Source organism: Sus scrofa, chromosome 15, assembly GCF_054392235.1.
Source record: "Sus scrofa isolate SSC_HxYL_T2T_F1_AM1 chromosome 15, Sscrofa_HxYL_maternal_Yorkshire_Landrace_v2.0, whole genome shotgun sequence".
In the NCBI taxonomy this organism is placed as follows: domain Eukaryota; kingdom Metazoa; phylum Chordata; class Mammalia; order Artiodactyla; family Suidae; genus Sus; species Sus scrofa.
This window is the reverse complement of record NC_139397.1, coordinates 22456973-22476954: the sequence shown is the minus strand read 5'-3', so window position 1 is coordinate 22476954 and position 19982 is coordinate 22456973. Positions and strand designations below refer to the sequence as shown.

Below are 19982 nucleotides of genomic sequence, written 5' to 3'. Positions count from 1 at the left end.
TTCAAACTTCCCTTTAATTTAACATCAAAATAGAGCACAGAACTATTTAGTGTATTTTTTCTTTCTTGTAAAATTATTCCATGTATTGTTATTTCCAGCCAAAGGATCCAAGTACTCCTTCAAGAAACCTGGAATTATTTAAAATTCAGAGATCCTCCAGTACTGAATTACTAAGTCACTATGACAGTGATATAAAAGAACAGAAACCAGAGCACAGAAAGTCTTTAAGTAAGTGTTTTTTGACTTGCTCATTTTAACTTTGTTTAAATGCAGTGCTTATGAAATATAAATGTACTGAAATAAGATTTGAGCCAAACTTATACTATTCTGGGATAGTTGTAGCCATTTGCTGGCCAGGGATTCATGCACTGGAGGGCAGTCTGGGTGCTTTGCTCACGTCATTGTTGGTAATGCCTTTTGAGAAAATAATTGTTCCAAGGTCATGGTCTCTGCTTACAGCAAACCTTTGAATCTCTGAGTAATAACCATGGTGTTCAGATTGGTGATTGATTTTGCAAGTGGGAAATGTCAAGCATCTCCAAACCTTGGTATGCTGACTATTTGATTTCCATACATTAAAAGATATATGAGTGACCAGCACAGTTGGCCCAATGTAAACCAACAGGCTATGCAACTGTCTACATTTTTAGACCACCAGAAAAATTTAGCAATGTGGAATGTGAATTAGATGTCCTTCAAGGTCACATCTAGTTCTAATATTCTACAAGAAATCTATTTGAAGTGAAAGGACCAATTTGTCCACTTAAATCGTGACCTTGAACATATCTCTTAACCTTTTTCATTCTGCTACTTCAGCAGTAAGAGTGGTTTATTAAAAGGTATCATACATATCTCACAGATTTGGTATGAGTCTCAAAATCCTGAAAAAATAAGTAGATATATCTATAATCAAAGAAAAACAGTTTCCCAAAGTCTCAAAAATTATAGTACTTTTCCTGAATTATCTACCTAGCTACTACCCCAATCTTCTGAATCACCATTTTTTTCCTGCCACTTACCTCTGACCAAAGATCAGTGTAGTTTTGTCTTAGCTTTTTTAATTTCAGTAGAACTCAGTAACTAGGGAAAGGATTACAGAATATCTACATATCTGTATATGTGCATGAGTAAATATGTAGATAACTATATGTGTATATACATGTATTTGTACGCATTAGGGAATTATATATATATATAATATGTATATGTATATGTAAATAAACATGTGCACTCACCCTTATGACAAGGAAGAGGGAAGCTATTTACATGTGATAGTATTTCTTACAAAACTAAATTATTAGGAGCCCAAATCTGGAAAGAGCATGACAACTTTGAGTGAGAGCACCCCTTCAAATCTGCCATTCAAAGAACCACACCACAATTTCGTCAATGGCTGGATATATATTTAGTTAGTTAGTTGTGTTAAGTTAGAGCTTAAAATTATCAACATTAATGTCTTGGACTCTATGGTGCTTTGTAAATTAAGTTATTTGTGGGAAATTAGCAATGCCATTAAAAAAATTCCATATGATAGTACAGTTTAGAGCTATCTCATTTGCAGATTTTCCTTTAATTGCCGGTCATGGTCCCTCTGTACTTAATGTGGGATCAGACATAAGGTAAGATTTTAGAATTAGAATTCAATTCTGAGTACATGGTTAATGTTATTATAGAAATATTTTTGTAGTATATATAAAAAGATTTATGAGGCAATGAGCAGTAGCTCTGGAATCTGATATAATTATTGATTTAGAGGAGACTTTGACAGGTTTCTAAAGCCTAAAGCTCAGAAGAAGATAAAGGTTTGTAAAAGGATGTTCAAGAAACATTGAGGTAAATCTGTTTTGTGTTCAGCAATAGTCACTTGAAATGGTTTCAGGCCATATGGGGGAGAAGATTCCCACAGGTAGAAAATCAACCATTTCTCTTTAGAATTTATTTTTAATTTAAATAAAGACCGTTATTTGTCTATTTTGCACTTAAATTAAATCTTGCCTAAAGACAAGGAAAGAGACATATGATTCATTCTGTTCATTTCAAAAAGTGCTTAATTGTATATAATGACTTCATATTTACTTTTTTCTTTGCAGTTAAAAAATGATAGCTAGCAAATGTTCGGTACTTACTATTCAGGCATTGTTCTAAGTATTTTGTCTTATCTTGATGTATTTAATCCTCCCACTAACCCAATGATGAAGATACTGTTAAAACACTACTTTTTCGGTGAGGAAACTGAGGTACAGGAAATTAAACCAGTTTGTACAAAGACAAATTATGGAGACAAGTTTCAAACCCAAGGAATCTGTTAGAAATTAGTCTGTTCTTTTAACCATCACACTATAGAGAAGTGAACAAATGAAAGTTAAACTTAGTTTATATCAACCTTGGATTTTGATGGAAATATTATGTTAAAAATGAGATCCAAGGAGTTCCCTGATGGCCTAGTTGTTAGGGATCCAGAGTTGTCATTTTTGTGGCTCATGTTCAGTCCTTGGCCTAGGAACTTCTACATGCCAAGGGCACAACCAAAAAATAAATAAATAAATAATGAGATCCCTATAAATAATAAACTTAAATAGGGACCTAAAAACATATTAGCAAAAGAATTAAAACCAGATGTTGTCTTTGGACTTTGATTTCACTGTTAAACTAAAAGGGCCATTTAATCTTTTATGCTAGCCTAATTTTAGAAAATGCTCTTTTCTCCATTTTGGTAGATATTTATAGTTGTAAGCATTTTTTTTTTAGGGCAAGTATATTTTTTGCAACATAGGGTACAGTTAATGTCCATCTATTACCTTAAATGATGTTCATTCAGTATTTACGTATTCATTTTCTGAAAGCCATAATGGTTGGCCCACCCACACATTATCAAATGGGACTACGCATTTGGAGTAATGATTAGCATACTTCTATCTGATGCTTTTAAAAATATTTTTCAAGTAGGAAACAGGCTCTGTGGAACCCCTCTGATATCAGTCACAGATTTGAATACCCAAGCTTGTGTTTTTAAAACATGCATTTAGTTTTCTATCACCCTCTTAGGATTAAATAATTATGTGGAGTTAGAGAGTCACAGTATCTCCTTCCTTATTAGCAGTCTAGGCACAAACTTTATTGTCAGTTTGCTGCCTTTGGCTCCCTGTGCCCTTGATGTTCCCACGAGTTTTGTCGCCAAGATTGTAGACAGATAAAGCCAGAATTACTTTTTTTTAAAGGCATGTGAACATCATTAGCAGCTAACAGGTGGTCATTTCATTGTCCAGTTTCTCTGTATAACATGGGAAAAAAATATGTACTCTCAACGAGTGAATTCAGAGAGCTAAGTGCTTAAATATACTTTCCTTTTAAAAATGTAGTTCTAACCTGCCAACACTATTAACTACTAATCAGATATTTTAAGATATCAGTTGAGTCTAACAGACAAGAAGCCAGAAAATTCAGTGTCAGGGCCAAATCACTGTGGGAAATTCAGGACACCAGCATGGGATGAGAGTGGGAGAGCAGCTCTCCAGGGAGGGCTATTATGGAAAGTGGAGAGTCAATCAAGGAAAATGCTAACATATTTTTCCGAGGAAAAAAGAAGTGTCTTCCACGGATGGCAAGGAGAATAGACTCAAATATAAACCCAAGAAACCTTGGAGAGATTTCTTAGCTTTTCTGAGCTTTACTTTCTAGATCTATAAAAATGGGTCTAATACTGTCATTGTAGGATCAAATAAGAATTCGAAATTAGATATGTAAATACTTAGCTCACAGCAGGCACTCATAAGTAGGAGCTCTTATGATTATCCTCTAGGTCCCCAAGCAGATGGCACCAAAATAGGGCATGTGCCAAGGGTGGTGTCTGATGGAAGACTGGAGCAGGGCCTGTATACTTGACATCCTCTCCCTGAGTGTAGAGAAAATAGGAGAAAAGAGCCAGAATTGGATATGAGAGTTGTAGCTGCAAAACTCTAAATATGAGCAGCTGGTCTTTCCCCTGGCGCTTCCCCAGGTGAAAATGGCAGCCAGGGCATTCTTAGGAGCAGCGCACCAAGAAATTGGACAAGGGAGCCAAGAGATTCTCTTGATTCTTTTATGCCCAGAAGAGCAGGTTCTTAAGAAGTTCCAGTTGATGGAAAGGATTCAGCATCTAGCGATTTCACTGTCACTTTAGCCATAGCTCTAGTTCATTAGCTTATTCATGTGTTTATTGTTTCTCATTAACAGATACACCTGAAAGTACACAACATAGCTTCTTAGCTCCACTCATCCATACTTTGAATTTTTAAAAATTATTTTTTGTATTTAGTTTATGCCTTAGGAGGAATATCTCATGCTAATCAATTGCTAAGCTGTAATATCCAGCTGTGGAGATCTTAGATAACTTTTATACAAAATTGATACCTAGTGTTATAAATAAGGACCCCAAGATGAACATTATTTAGAAGAATAAAATCAAAAGTAATAGAACCAAAAGGAACTGGGCTTCCTTTTAGCTGTATTTTGATGAAAGTACCCTAAAACCTAAATATGTTCTGGGTGAAATCCTAAAAGTATTTAGATATGGATTTCCTAATTCCTTAGCCTTTTAGTGATGTGTGTATTAAGTGTGTATGCACAAGGCTACAGGAATAAAGATGGATTGGAAAAATTGGATTGAGATATTTATGCAGTGTAGAAAATGAAAATGCTTGTGAAACTTTAGTTGTATCTTTGTTTAAAATTTTGTCTGCAGCATAAAACTGAGCATGCCAAGTGAAAGCAAGTGTGATAGAGAAGACAGTTCATTATTGTTCTAATCTAAATAATTATAATACTAGCCACCCATAACTGTAAGGAGACTAAGTTCTCAAAATCCAATTGTAAACTGATTGCTTAGACCTCAACACATTTTCATAAAGAAGCAGTGTCCCAGCCACAAATGTTACTTGAATCTTAGGCAATCATTTCCAATGTTGTTTCTATGGCACAGTTCATTCTGAGTCTGCTGCACCTCTGGCCCTAGGAGCTCTGCCTTCCCAGTAGCATTGCTCCCATCTAGTTGCCCTTTTCCTTCTCCCACACCCTTGTACCAGCCCCACCAATGCAATTAGGATTCTCAGAATATCTTTGGCCGGGAGGCACCTGGATCCAGAAAATCCCTAGTGATGGCAGAAAGGGAATGCAAACTCTCCAAGCCAGAAGAAATAGTGAATAAAGGAAAGAATGGAGGTCTAGGGAGGAAGTTTTTGCAGCACGGGGTGGGAAAGTGAGTCCTCAGCAAGGACAGATGTTCTTTGTAAGAAATGTATGTAGTGACAGATAAGTCTGGCATTGCCCAAAATGTTAACATTTGTTGAATCTAGGTGGTGTCTATATGAGTGATCATGATGCTCTTGTTTTCTGTATGTGTGGGAGTTTCACAATTAAAAACTAGAGTACACACACACACACACACACACACACACACGGAATTACTCATGTTCAAAATTCAATAAGAATATACACATATTCTAACTGAAATCTGAAAGTTTTAAAGCAAAGATTACATCTTGTGAATATGAGTTTCATTAAGATCTCTTTAAATGTAAAACATTGGTAAATCATTGTTTTCCTACTTTTTCCCCAAAAGCCAATATATTTTTTTCTCATGACTATTGTGACCTTTCTGGTAACTATATAATTAAGAAAATTTATAAAATGTTTATTATTATCCAAAATGGAAAATTCATACTAGTTTCATGGATAAATATGTAATTAGCAATTGTTTGAAACACATATTGTGAGGCCTGTTCTGGAGGCTCACATAAATACATATTTTTAAGTTTCTTCTTATCAAGAATTGTGTATAAAACAGCCCAATCTTGCCAACACATGAAAATAATAAGATGAATAAGCCATCTGCCAAAAAATTGAAAACAATATTAAAATTGCACAAATAAATTATATCTCGCTCTAAAGAAGCAGAAAAGCTCCTACCTGGATTTTTAAAAAAGTGATAATAGTTGTGTAGAATACTATGAGTTACTGTGCTTTCAAAGCGTTTCTGATTTAGTAAGATGGCCAATTATTTGATTCTTTTTTTTTTCCTCTTAATATTGCCAGCCTGGGAGTTCCCATCGTGGCTCAGTGGTTAACGAATCTAAGAACCAGGAGGTTTTGGGTTTGATCCCTGGCCTTGCTCAGTGGGTTAAGGATCCAGCGTTGCCGTGAGCTATGGTGTAGGTCACAGATGTGGCTCGGATCCCACGTTGCTGTGGCTCTGGAGTAGGCCGGTGGCTACAGCTCCCATTAGACCCCTAGCCTGGGAACCTCCATATGCCGTAGGAGCGGCCCCAGAAGTGGCAAAAGACCAAAAAAATATATATATATATATTGCCAGCCTGGCACCATTTTCATTCAGTATCCACCTGAGAAAAAAGTTCACACAGAAGTTCACACTTTTGAACTAAAGTGTGAAAGTAAAAATAATTTTGTTTTACTGTAGTCATAGGACAGACAATATCTAAAGAACAGTGAGTGTCAATTCTCTTCTTGATTGTTTTCCACAGGTTAAGAAAGTTCTCTATTTCAAAATATTCCAGTTTTGTAAAAAAAAAGTTTTAAATAAAAATGTTTACATTACCAAAGCAGAAAGACTTAAACATTATGAGAAAAAAAAATAGTAAAGACTAGAGGCACACTTGATAATCTGAATTACTTTGTCTAAACAATATTATTCACAAAGGTTCCAGGTTTTCACCAAGGTACCATGTGACCCCAGCAATTGTTCTGACATGTGGTCCCAAGATAGTTAGCAGCAACTCCTACTTCCCTGGGACTCACAGTTTACAGTTTCTTCAAAACATTCAGTTCTCCATGAATCACTGGATAAGAGGACTTAGTTATAAGCTGAGCAAAGAATGTTCTGATTAATCTCTTCCTTCTCATCTAAGGGGTTGATCTTGCCCTCTGACCTGTGGGTGTCCATTGTCATGTATCTTGTAGCATCAGCTACTCTGAAAGTCTATCTAACCCTATCAGCACTCAAGCACTAGATCACCCCATCTCCTCTTGACCCTCACAGTAACTCCCTGACCATATTTCCCCTTAGATGAACTGCATTTAATCAATTTCTGATTTCATTAGGTCAAATGGCATCTTTCTTTCAATAATAGGCCAAATCCAGAGGGCTCTTTTATCTAACTCTCGAGCAATATTTCCTTAGCATTAATACACTACTGTGATTGTAAACAGTAGAAGAAAAATGTTCTTTGATTTCCTCTGAAAGTTTCCTCTCTGTTAATTCCTCTAGAATGGGCATATATTAATATTTTCTTATTAAGTTAGGTATATAATAGTTGTTCACCAGTGCCATATTAAGTTTAAAGTATCTTAGCTAAATATGATATTTAAAGCATTCTTGACAGTGAATCCCAGAGCAAAGAAAAGCATCCTTTTGAATGCAAATGATCAAGTCTTTAGTTATACAGGATTTATGTGGTATCCTCCTTTTTGTTTCTGGAGTGTAGGAATAATGTTACTTTTCTTCAAAATCCTAAAAAAAAGTAATTTGTTTTATAATGGATTTATTTGGGTGTCCCAAATAGGTCCAATAGTATACTTAGGAAAAACATTTAACTGTAAACATGTATAATCAATGAGATTTTCTTGGAAAATAAGTTTATTTCTCATTACTCATAGTAAAGTGTACATCCATATAAGGAAAATCAGACGTTACTTTCATCCCAATGTGTGAGTAGTTTCCAAAAATACCAGCTCTCTCCATCCAAATGCAATAAAATATGATCTATAACATTAAGACTCTTAGCTTCCTTCAAGAAATGGCTTATGGATGACTTGAGAATGGTAAATCAGTCTGCCAGTTTATTTTTGACTATTAATTTTTTTTTATCATTTATTTATACACTTATTTTTTTCTACTGTATAGCATGGTAACCCAGTTACACATACATGTATACATTCCTTTTTCTCACATTACATGTTCCATCATAAGTGACTAGACAGAGTTCCCAGTGCTACACAGCAGGATCCCATTGCTAATCTGTCCTGAAGGCAACATTCTGCATCTATTTACCTCAAGCTCCCAGTCCCTCCCACTCCATCCCCTTCCCCCTTGACAACCACAAGTCTATTCTGCAGGTCCATGATTTTATTTTCTGTGGAAAGTTTCCTTTGTGCCATATATTAGATTCCAGTTATAAGGAATATTAGGTGGTATTTGTCTTTCTCTTTCTGACTTACTTCACTCAAGATGAGAGTCTCTAGTTCCATCCATGTTGCTGAAAATGGCATTATTTTGTTCTTTTTTATGGCCGAGTAGTATTCCATTGTGTATATGTACTACATCTTCCTAATCCAATCATCTGTCATTGGACATTTGGGTTGATTCCATGTCTTGGCTATTGTGAATAGTGCTGCAATGAACATGTGGGTGCATGTGTCTTTTTTAAGTAGAGTTTTGTTTGGATATAAGCCCAAGAGTGGGATTGCTGGGTCATATGGTAGTTCTATATATATTTTTCTAAGTGGTTGTACCAGCTTACATTCCCACCAACAGTGCATGAGGGTTCCCTTTTCCCCACACCCCTCCAGCATTTATTTGTGGACTTATTAATGATGGCCATTCTGACTGGTGTGAGGTGGTATCTCGTGGTAGTTTTGATTTGCATTTCTCTAATAATCAGTGATGTTGAGCATTGTTTCATATGCTTGTTTGCCATCTGTATATCTTCCTTGGAGAAATGTCTCTTCAGGTCCTTTGCCCATTTTTCCATTGGGTTGTTGGCTTTTTTGCTGTTGAGTTGTATAAGTTGTTTGTATATTTTAGATATTAGGCCCTTGTCAGTTGCATCATTTGAAACTGTTTTCTCCCATTCTGTAAGTTGTCTTTTTGTTTTCTTTTTGGTTCCCTTTGCTGTGTAAAATCTTGTCAGTTTGATTAGGTCCCATTGGTTTATTTTATATGGAACCACAATAGACCCAGAATTGCCAAAGCAATTCTGAAGAACAAAAACCAAGCAGGAGGCGTCTCTCTCCCGACCTCAGGCAATGTTACAAAGCCACAGTCATCAAGACAGTGTGGTACTGGTACCAAAATAGACATACAGACCAATGGAACAGAATAGAGGACCCAGAAATAAACCCAGACACCTATGGTCAATTAATCTTTGACAAAGGAGGCAAGAATATAAAATGGGAAAAAGATAGTCTTTCAGCAAGTACTGCTGGGAAACCTGGACAGCTGCATGCTAATCAGTGAAACTAGAACATACCCTCACACCATGCATGAAAGTAAACTCAACATGGCTGAAAGACTTAAATTGAAGACAAGACACCATCAAACTCCTGGAAGAGAACATAGGCAAAAAATTCTCTGATATCAACCTTACAAATGTTTTCTCAGGTCAGTCTCCCAAAGCAACAGAAATAAAAGCAAAAATAAACCAATGAGACCTATCTTTGACTATTTAAACAGAACATTAAGCCAGATATTCCCGTGACCCAATTTTGGTAATGTAAATAAATATACTTTTTTTTTGTATACAAAATCAACAGACCTAAAGAAAGAGAGGCAAAATAGAAGATGCAATGGCCAAATAGAAAACGTCGAACTGTGGGAATTCCTGTTGTGGTGCAGCAGAAATGAATCTAACTAGTGTCCATGAGGATGCAGGTTTGATCCCTGGTCCTGATTTGGCATTGCCATGAGCTGTGGTGTAGGTTGCAGACACAGCTCGGATCCCTCATTGCTGTGGCTGTGGCACAGGCTGGCAGCTGCAGTTCCAGTTTGATCCCTTGACTGGGAACTTCCATATGCTGTGAGTGCAGCCCTAAAAAGCAAAAGAAAAGAAAATGTCAGACTGGGATAGTGCCATCAGAGATGTTGTCCAAACTGAAGTTACAGGTCAGGAACAATTTCTGACCAAATTATTGCATTGGAGTGGCTGAGTCCGAGTTCCTCCGTAGAACTATATTTATGACTTGGGTCCCCTTTACCAGTTTTTTACCACCCATCTCTGACCCATAATTTATGTTCCAGGGAGATGATGTTTATAATCCCTGATGCACACTACTCTATGTTGACATTTACATTTAATTCAGAGTCTTTTCTTTACTGAGTTAACATCCTTTAGGACTCAGCTCAAGCCACACCTCCTCCAAAAATCTTCCCAAATCTCTGCAGTGAGTTGAGATCTTTCATGGTTTTCCCACAATTTTCAGTGCTTATCTCTACCATTGCAGTTACCAAAATGTATTACAATGTGCTAATTTTTCATGTCTGTTTGTCTATCCACTAAACTATCAGACTCTGAAGAGGACTCTGTCTAATTTACCTTTATCTTCAACTAGTTGAGCGGCTTTATGATGTGAGAGTACTCAAAAATGTGCAGTGTTAAATTAGTTAATGAAGGAAGGAGGATATTCAAAAGACAATTATTAATGTCCTTCTTATTCCATACTAAAAAAAAAATGAAGATAAAATTCCCAAAACATTTTTAGGAACAGTAGTATACTATTTCTTCATCCTGATTATGTGCACTAGTTTGGTATTTTAAGGTTCATTATTTATATGCCTCTCTCAACTTTCTCTTAGAACTGTGAATCTCAAAGCAATAGTATATATTTTGCAGATCACATGTACTGTGTCTAGCAAAATCATGTACAAATAAGTGTTTTATTAAACAATCAGATGAAGAATTACTTTTTATATAAATATAAAATTGTATATAAAGGTATACACAGATACACACAAATATATGTGATCTAATGAGGTAACAGATCTAAGGATAATGTATATGTTAGACCTAAAATTTATCAAAAAACTGTATAAATTTGTATTACAACATAAATGTTAGCTATAATGATTCCTAAATGGGTGTACTCTGAGTAAAAGAATCATGGCTTTTTAATCTACTATAAATCCGTCAACTTTTCTCTTTAGAAATATAGCTAGAATACACTTTGCCACTGATTTGAGCAGGTAGCAAAATAAGATTAAACAAATGCATAATTTATCAAAAGTTTAATTTTTAATATATTTATTATTCTATTCACTCATAGCATTATATATGCTTTTGTCTTTAAAAGTATCCCTTAAGGGATTCTGAATGTTATGGGGAATAAATGCTTGGCTTTCCCATCCCTGACTATGAGCCTGATATTATGGTAATCTCTAGAGAGGAAATGTCAGCAAGTGTCAGTTGCCTTTTCATTCTTGTATAAAAGAGTTAAATGTTGTAATGGCAGAATTTTGACAGAGAGTTATGTCATTTCACTCAAAAGCAAGGAAGAATTTTGTTTTATTTTGATATTTTATATATTTTAATCAAATATATTAAAGATATATGTTTTAGGATCAAACCAAGCATCATAACACATATGTTGATAGAGAGATAGCTTTTTTTTTGACTAAAGTAAAAATATCAAAACCACATGAATAAAGAATCACTTATAAGGAGTAAACTGAAAGATGTTAAAGGTCTAGTCACACCAGAGCACACTGTTGACAGGCCAGTAAGTTCCTAGATGCCTGCTAGGTCACTCTATCTGAATGAAGGGATTTGATATGTGGGAGAGACAACCCTAGCTGACCAAGCGTTGGGTCATTTGCTGAAGCCAGGATGCTCCCCGTCCTATTAGACTGCAAGGGCCTGAGGGTATAAATCATGACCTTCTGATGATTATTCCTCCTCATCCCCATTCACTAAGAACAGAGTCTGAAACATAGGTAGTGGTGTTCAAAATTAAATGTCTGAGTGAGTGGGTAAATAAATGACTAAGTGAATGAGATGAAGAAAAGCAACCAATTTTGAACTTTATGTATGAGAAATTAAGGGAAAGTTTGAAATGTAAGGCATTGACCTCTTCATGGACTTTTTAGTTTGGATGCCTCTAGAGGCAGTCTGTGAGACAAGGATTTGAGTGTAGATAATATTTGGGGAAGTGATCCCTAAAGGCACAGGTAGGAGATAAGGGGAGGGATCCAGGGAAGAGAAGGCAACAAAGGAAAATATATTTTTACCTGGAGTTCAATGCTGCTGTAAAACTTTGCAAGGCTGGGAGTTTTTCAGATTGATAAGAGAGGAATGGCAGAGAATAAAATGGGTACATATTGGAACAGGACAGAAAAAACTATAGAGCATAACATATTTGGAGAATAGCCTAGACTAGTGAGCCTAGGATACACAAAACATGAGAGCAGCAACTAGAGATAGGTTGCAAATGAGCAGGGAATATAGGCAAATAAATTTTCACAGAATGCAAAAGAAATTTGTACTATAAATAATGGGAGGCTAGTGACAGACTTTTATTAAGGCAGGAGACATTTACAGATCTGATATTTAGCGTGATAATTTTAGTGGAAATGTAGAGAATGGCAAAGAGACAGGTAGCACAAAAAAAAGTGCAAAACCAGATATAAGGAGATAAATCAGGAAACTATTATAGTGGCCCAAGGAACATAATGCAGGCTGAAACTAGGCAATGGGAATGGGGAAGAGAGAAAATTTCAGCAATTTCCAAGGGGATATAGACAGGTTTTCCTGACATGTATTGGAAAGATTCTTGGCAGTTCCCAAATACCCATTGCTTCTGTAGTTTGGGGGGGAAAAATCCTAACCAAAACAAAACAAATAAAAACAAAATAGCAACAACAACAACAAAAACACTTTAGGATGCCTAGGAGCTCATCAGAACTTGTGTCCTGTTTACCATTTATTTTGGGCTCTTACCAGATTCTTGAAATTTACAGTGGTCCATGGACCAGCAGCAACAATATCACCTAGGAGCTTATTAGGAAATCCAGAGCCCTATCCTAACACTACTAAACAGAATCCGTTTTGTAACAAGTGATTCATTTGCACATTAAAATTTGAGAAGCATACTTTCATTTGACAAAAATAGTTTCTCTAGGTACATTTTTGGAATTCTTGAGCCAGAGAGTGGCCTTTGAGACTTTGACAAAACCTACGTATGTAGAAGAGCTGTCTTGTCTGCTTTTATATAAAGTAACCCTACATGTGGTTATTATCACGTGGGCCATGCATGACAGTGATTTTGGATGGTGAATATTTAAATCATCTCATCAACCCCTTTCAACCCCTGATTTCAGATTATCTGAGACAGAACCAACTTAGACTTGTGACTTTTGCCTGTGCCATACTTGAGTCATGGACTCTGAATTGTCCATATCAAAAAGTCAACAGCTTTAGCCAAACAACAACAACAATAATGAAAATTAAGCCAAGAATAAACTACCCTCACAAAAACAAACAGCCAAGAAACCAAAACTCCAAACAATTCCTTGGAAGCAATTCATAGATTCTTCAGATATGCCTAAATGCAAAAGGCTATTTACCTCTTATTTTCTATTTGACTCTTCTGGGAACACAATCTCACACATAGCCTTCTTTTTGTTACTCCCTTCTCCAGATTCAAGAATGGTAGTATTTTATAGGCTTAAATGTCTTTTATTTTTATATTGTTTTAGAGTACCTGAATCCATCAGCCTTTCAGGTTAGATGTCATAATTCCGAGTGAGCCATGACTTAGTTGTTTCACTCATAGAGTAAGTTTATCTGTTATGCCTGCCAAAACAATCAAGGCTCACCAACTTGCAGTTTAGTGAAGTAGTTTGGAAAAAATGAAAAAAAAAAAGTGAGCTTACAATTTAGTTGTCAAAAATAAGGGATAGATTCAAAATAAAATCTGATTAATCCTTCTAGTAGGATGAGATTTCACCACCAAGAATAGCTAATGACCATTTCAGAAATAAAGCATCATTTTTTCATGTCTGCTTTTACCTATTCTAGGAAGTGCAAACTTAACTGGGCAAATGATAATCCTTTTCTAAGTAAGAATCTTCCTCATAAATTTGCCCCTACATGTCCAATCTTTTAAAAATTTGTTGGATAGTAATGAGACAGTTTGAAAGAGTTTCCTCAAAATTTGGGTAGTGCCTGGATGCACTTCACTTATTTAGTTTTATTACTCTGGGACAGCTTACATAAGAATAATTAGTACTCTTTTTTCCCCCTAGTCAGTACCTAGGTTTGTTATGGAGGTTCCATGCCTTATTTTTAAATTAAGCATAACTGATTTCACAGAATGGTTTGACTGAGAACCCACACAATTTTTGCTTAACTCATTTTTATTGAACTAAATCCAGAATTTTAGTCAAGGGTGTTAGGTATTAATCACATGCTAGTGGAATCATTAAAATTTCTTTACCTTCCAGAATAGCAATAGTGGGTCATTGTGGAATCCTAAGAAGTGAGCTCACTTAATACTCTTTACAGTTACATAAAAGCAATCATTTTCATAAGTCTTAAAAGAAGCTTTTAACTATTACTTGAAGAGCATATTGGAATATTAGAATGTATTATGTTGTGTTATTATAGATGTGACTTGTGAATTGAAAAAAAATGTTCTCCGACTCAAAACTCTTAGAAGTTATCCTTTTCAGCTTGAATAGTTTTGTTTAACAGTTTGTGATTATATTTTTTTAACATGTCAAGTAGAATCCTTTGTGCTGAAATATAAAGCCTAGTATCATTTCTTAATGATTACACTCTTAACTTTAGAGAAAATTAGAGGAGAAACATAATATTGTCTACTGCAGTTAAGTAAAACAATTGGTGACACTTAATTTAAGGTGAGTCAGTTTAGAGGAAAAACTAAAACAAATCCCTCCTCTAAATTATTATCGCCTTTCTCCTTCCTTTTCTTGTAACCACGTCTCATCTTTGACTTTGAAACCCAACAGTTTAAACTTGGTTCTTATTTCAGTGGGCTAATCCCCTTTCATAAATCATGTTCAAGAGCTGAAATAATTTGCACATCATTTAGAGAGTATTTGCTTTGAAATATTCACCTCAAGCCCTTTTGTATATCCTTTCTCTCTAAAGATTTGTAGTATTTGTTTTGTTCTCTGAGGTATAAAAGACCTGGATAAACTTTATTCCTGTTGTTTCAAGATTAGTTAACGAAAATGCATATTAATTCAGCAGGGATGGGAACAAACCTCAGTAAAGATGATCATGCATATGCCTCTCGGGAATAGCAAAGTACAAAATGTCAGTCTTCAAATCTCCTTGGACTTGCTCAAAAGAGCATTGAGGGATTTAAATTTCCAGAATACGTCTACGAATGTATTTTCTTTGTTGTGGAGAACAGGAGTTATACTGATTATTTTTCCCCAGAAAATTGATTCTAATTTGTATTTAAGCAAAAAATTAAGCTATCGACAAAGCGACTCTTCAAGAATACAGGGGGAAAACTGCCACAGAAAAGGTAAATTTAACATAAAAAAAAATTGCATTCCTGACATGCCACTAAATTTTTAACTTCTTTTTTTTTCAGACATCAAATCCCAAAATAAAATTGACAGAACATCCATATCTTTTTTCTAAAAGCAAGTGGAATTGAAAGGACCTCATAAAATCAGAATTAAACATATTTAGGTAAATTTCAGGGATACATTTAACCATATAAACACAAAATTTCCAATTTGCTAGGAAACGCAGGAAAAAATATCCATTTCTCCAAATAATATCTCTTTTGTATGTTAAGATGTGCCCTGTCCTTTTCTTAAACTGAAAATGATCATAAACTTTGGCACTTAAGTGCTTATCCGGAAATGAGTACGGGGATTCATAGACAATAAATCACTCATATGGACCCAACCACCCACAGTCTTGTTCCACTTCTCTCCTTTACAAGTATAGTAATAGACATTTCCATAGTCCTCAGGGTGCCAAACTTTGCGCCATTAGGAAAATCTGCAAGTAGCTTGATTTATCTTTCTCACTCAGTTAGCTAAGACCCAACTAAGTAAAAATCAGCAGGAATGAATTTGACTTGCTAACCTTTTTAAATAGGAAGGTGCAACAATTAGAACTTTCCTCCTTTTACCACTTCAGTTTACTTTGGATGTGAAGCCCCTTGTGAAAAATATTCAGATGAGATCTCAAATTATAGGTGCATGGCTGGATGATGCTGACTCTGAGTTTTCATTACACAAAGAGGATTCTCTGCTGTTTGCAATTAATCCAGAGACAATCCTCTTGGTACTTTGGGAGGAATGTGGAAGAAATAGCCATTTTATAAGTTGTAAACTCCTAAATTACCCTAAATTAGAGACACTATTAATCGGACACTTAGATATAGATAGGATCTGCTTATTGTGTAAGCTCATCTTCCCCTGATGGAGAAATCAATTAAATATTTAGGATGTGGAATACCTTCCAGGTTGGATAATGCATTTCATTTAAATTATGGCCCTCCAATTCGAAACATTAAAGGGGAGCTTAACGGATGGAAGCACATTACTGTCTCTTGGATTGGGCGCATTAACACTTTAAAAATGAATGTGCTTCCCAGGATTTCCTATTTGTTCCACCAGCTGCCTGTCGATGTGCCAGATAAACAGTTTAAGGATATGTATGTAAAAGATGCACGTGTAACATTCTGTGTGCCGAAGTGCACCCTTGGAGGAGAAGTCCCCAACTGTGACCCTTTTGGATGGTTTTTCTCAATGCCCTAGCAATCTAAAATGAAAACACTCACTTGAACATGAAAGAAGAAGGGAATCCTAAAAAGAAGTGCAGTTAGTCCTCTCACAAAGGTTCTGTGTATCTCTAATCTTGTATCATTTCTTCTTCTCTTAATAAATAGTGAATATTAACAATAAAATGTTGGGACCATATGGTAGAAATTGAAATAGACATAAGCTTACCCATCATAAAGATTTTTGGTATGAAGATCATCATTAGATGATAACTCAAAGACCATCCCCATGCTAAATTTATGAACAGTATTGTGAGAAAAAGCTTTCATGTCCCCTCATGCTACAGAAGTATGGTATAGAAATAGGTCATATTTTGGAGTGCTTTCCAGGCTGTACATGCTCTCTCTCATTTAGTCTTGTCAATAACCTGTCAATACAGTGGTACTATTGTCGTCTCCATTTTACCTAAGGGGGTAACGGAGGCTCTAAAAGCTTAGTCAGTGTGCCCAAGGTTACACAGCTAAAAAGTGGCAAGAGTTAGTATTCAAAACCAAGCATTCTGACTTCACAGCCTGGAGCCATAACCATTGTTCTGTGAGCCTTCTGTGTTCTGGAATGAGACTGAACGTTTCTGTTACTTACTAGCTCTAAAAGACCTGAGCCAGACATTTAACCTCACTTAAATTCTGTTTTGTAATCTTGAAAATGCCAACAGTGATAGTACCTATCTCACAGAGTTATTTGGAAGCATAAATTAGATTATGTGTGTGGTATTTGTAGCAGTGTTTTGTACAATCTAAGAACTCAATAAATGTAAATACTAATATTAGTACACATATTTTATTTCATCTCATAGTATTTAAAGAGTCTTCCTAATTTGGTTAAAAAAAGTTACCTTAGAGATAGATGATTGAAATCTATTAAATGTATTTTCAAAAATTCTTTTGGACTTATGGGGGGAAATAGCACATGGAATGACTTACAGAAGACTGAACTGTAGTCAGTCTGAACTTAGATGTCATCCTTTTTTGTTTCCATTTATAAAAGTCTGATTCAGAATTGACATAAATATATTATATTAGCTTACTAAGTGAAAACAAATTTATCCAATCATAAAAGAGATGATGAAGATATGGGTCAATTTTTTTGTTTCTAGAGACAGACTCCTCTTGCCAAATCTGATAGAATGCATGCTTCAGTGCATTTGCCTTGCTTCAGAAGACAGCAGAAAACTCAACTAACTGGTATAATTAAATAACTTAGATGGTCATATTAAGGGGGTTAAACTTTGGCAATATAATATGGAATTACAAAGTTGAGTGAAGTTGCAGGAATTTAACTGAAATTACTTATCAGCATTTTTACTGGGAATAAACAGAAAAAGAACAAATTGATCCTTTCAAAGTTGGGTGGAAAGAATGTTCCAGAAGGCTTCCTTTGTAATCACTGTCATTGAGAGGGCCTGAGGCCTCTTATTTGTTAGTAATTGATACCTAGACTTTAGGCTCAGATACTAAAGAAACTGCTATTTTAAGGGCTTGTCAAGAAAGTCAGGAATTAGAGTTCTTTTTTTCTACCCAGTCTTTCACTAGTCTTTCACTATAAGGCCAAGGTCATTGTAAGTCAAGGATGAATCATATACAAATACTTTTAATCTTTCTGATTTTTAAAACAGCCAAAATGTGGCTTTCTTTGACTGGGAAAACAATCTGACCAGCAACCATTATATTTTTATTTGCTTGTTTATTTGGAGGTTCTAACAGTGGATTGAAGCTTCTCATTGACTCTCAAATTCTGCTTTTCTTCTACTAAATAGAAAGAAAATGACTTTAGATAGAATGGTAATAAAGGAATAACACTCAGGCCCAACCAGCTAGATCAGCTGATCAACTCTGAAAACCAGTGAAGAAACGAGTTACATGGGACAATATTCCTCTCAATGTTAGGGTTAGGGTTCCAAATATAGAGAGATTCAAACATATTCTATTATATGTTCATAATATAAATGGATTAACTCCAATCAGAATGATCTATATATGGGAACTGAGGGAAGATAAAATAAGCTGTAAGTTAGAACTGATATTTGAGGTCTAAGCAAAGATGACATAAACTCTAAAAATCTAGAGTTAGTGGGAGCAAGCATTCAATTCATGCATTCATGTCACAGGCATTTACTGAGAAGTTGTTTGCACTATTTGAAGCACTAAAGTTAAAGAGGTTCCAGATGCTCTCAATTCTACATTGACGAAGAGTGTTTATGGTCACATTTTAAGTACAATTTCATTAGGTAGAAAATCATTCTTTATCAAAATGATTTAATTAATTGATGAATTTACACATGGAATATTGTTAAATATACCAATTTGATTTTATCAACAAAATGAATACAGTATGACTGGTTAAATATGCTTTTGGCAGAGTACTTTGCTTAAATTTACAGTTATATAGTTATATATCTCATATAGAATATCTCATATAGAATTTATCAGAAATATTGCATTTACATTAAGAACAAACTCCTATCTAGGGAATGTTACACAGTATTATGTACCATGGTCCACTAAGAGTTCATAAGGGAAGAATGTAATAAGTCAAAATACTGCAAGCTTGAGTCATAGTGTCCTTTTTCACCCTCAATCTTCAAGAGGCTATACTTATTTCTATATCTGATTTTAGGAATGAGACTTTGTCACTTTTCAATAATGGAAATGATGTTAAACAACCTAGAACCCAGCTGATAGGAAGTAAGTGCTACTATAAGTCCAGATTAGGGCAGCTCCCCAGTTGTCCAATTGCAGTGTAGTGACATAAAGCATTGATGCTAGAGCCACATGGCCTGGGTGTGGGTCCTGGCCCTGCCAGTACCATCTGTATGACCTGGGTAACATTTCTTCATGGATTTGCAGTGAGGACTAAGTCACTTGGTCCTTGAAAACATTTAGAACATTTCCTGGAATAGAGAAAGTGCTCTTAAAATATTAGTTACCCATGTTAAAGACTCCTATTAGACCAAATAAACCTAAAAGTCTACATAATTGCATAATTTAAAAAAAATAGTATTAAAAAAAGAGAATGTGTACATATATCTATATGAGTTTGCTATACAGCAGAAATGAACACAACATTGTAAATCAACTATACTTCAACTAAAATAAAGGAAAAAAATGGTAAAAATATATATCACAGAGTGGCAAATTAATTGGAAGTTGTAGAAAATTTTAGAATAATTTTAAATAAAATTGTTTTCAATTTTCCATCATTTTATTATATTAAAATTAAATACATTAGTTAATGACATAAAGTAAACAAAGATATAAAGTGATATGGCTAAGTAATTTCTAAAAAGTTAAAGCATTTTTCTCTTAGGGAAAATAATTTTTATCAGTCTTTACATATTAATACCAATATTAATAAAAGTATAAATAGCAGATGTGTGCCTAGTGTTTTTCTAATCACTTAGCATGCATCTTCTCATTTTTCATCTTTAAAACACCATATATAATAAGAA

General features: G+C 35.0%; 1 protein-coding gene across 8 annotated transcripts in view; it reads left to right on the top strand.

Moving 5' to 3' along the window:
* Positions 1-19982, top strand: part of ARHGAP15 (Rho GTPase activating protein 15) — a 623564-nt gene that overhangs the window by 306662 nt on the left and 296920 nt on the right. For all 8 annotated transcript variants that reach the window (XM_084998895.1, XM_021076335.2, XM_084998893.1 and 5 more), the window contains one exon: positions 99-228. In XM_084998895.1, the coding sequence (XP_084855021.1) occupies positions 99-228 (130 nt within the window). The remainder of the gene's footprint in view (positions 1-98; positions 229-19982) is intronic.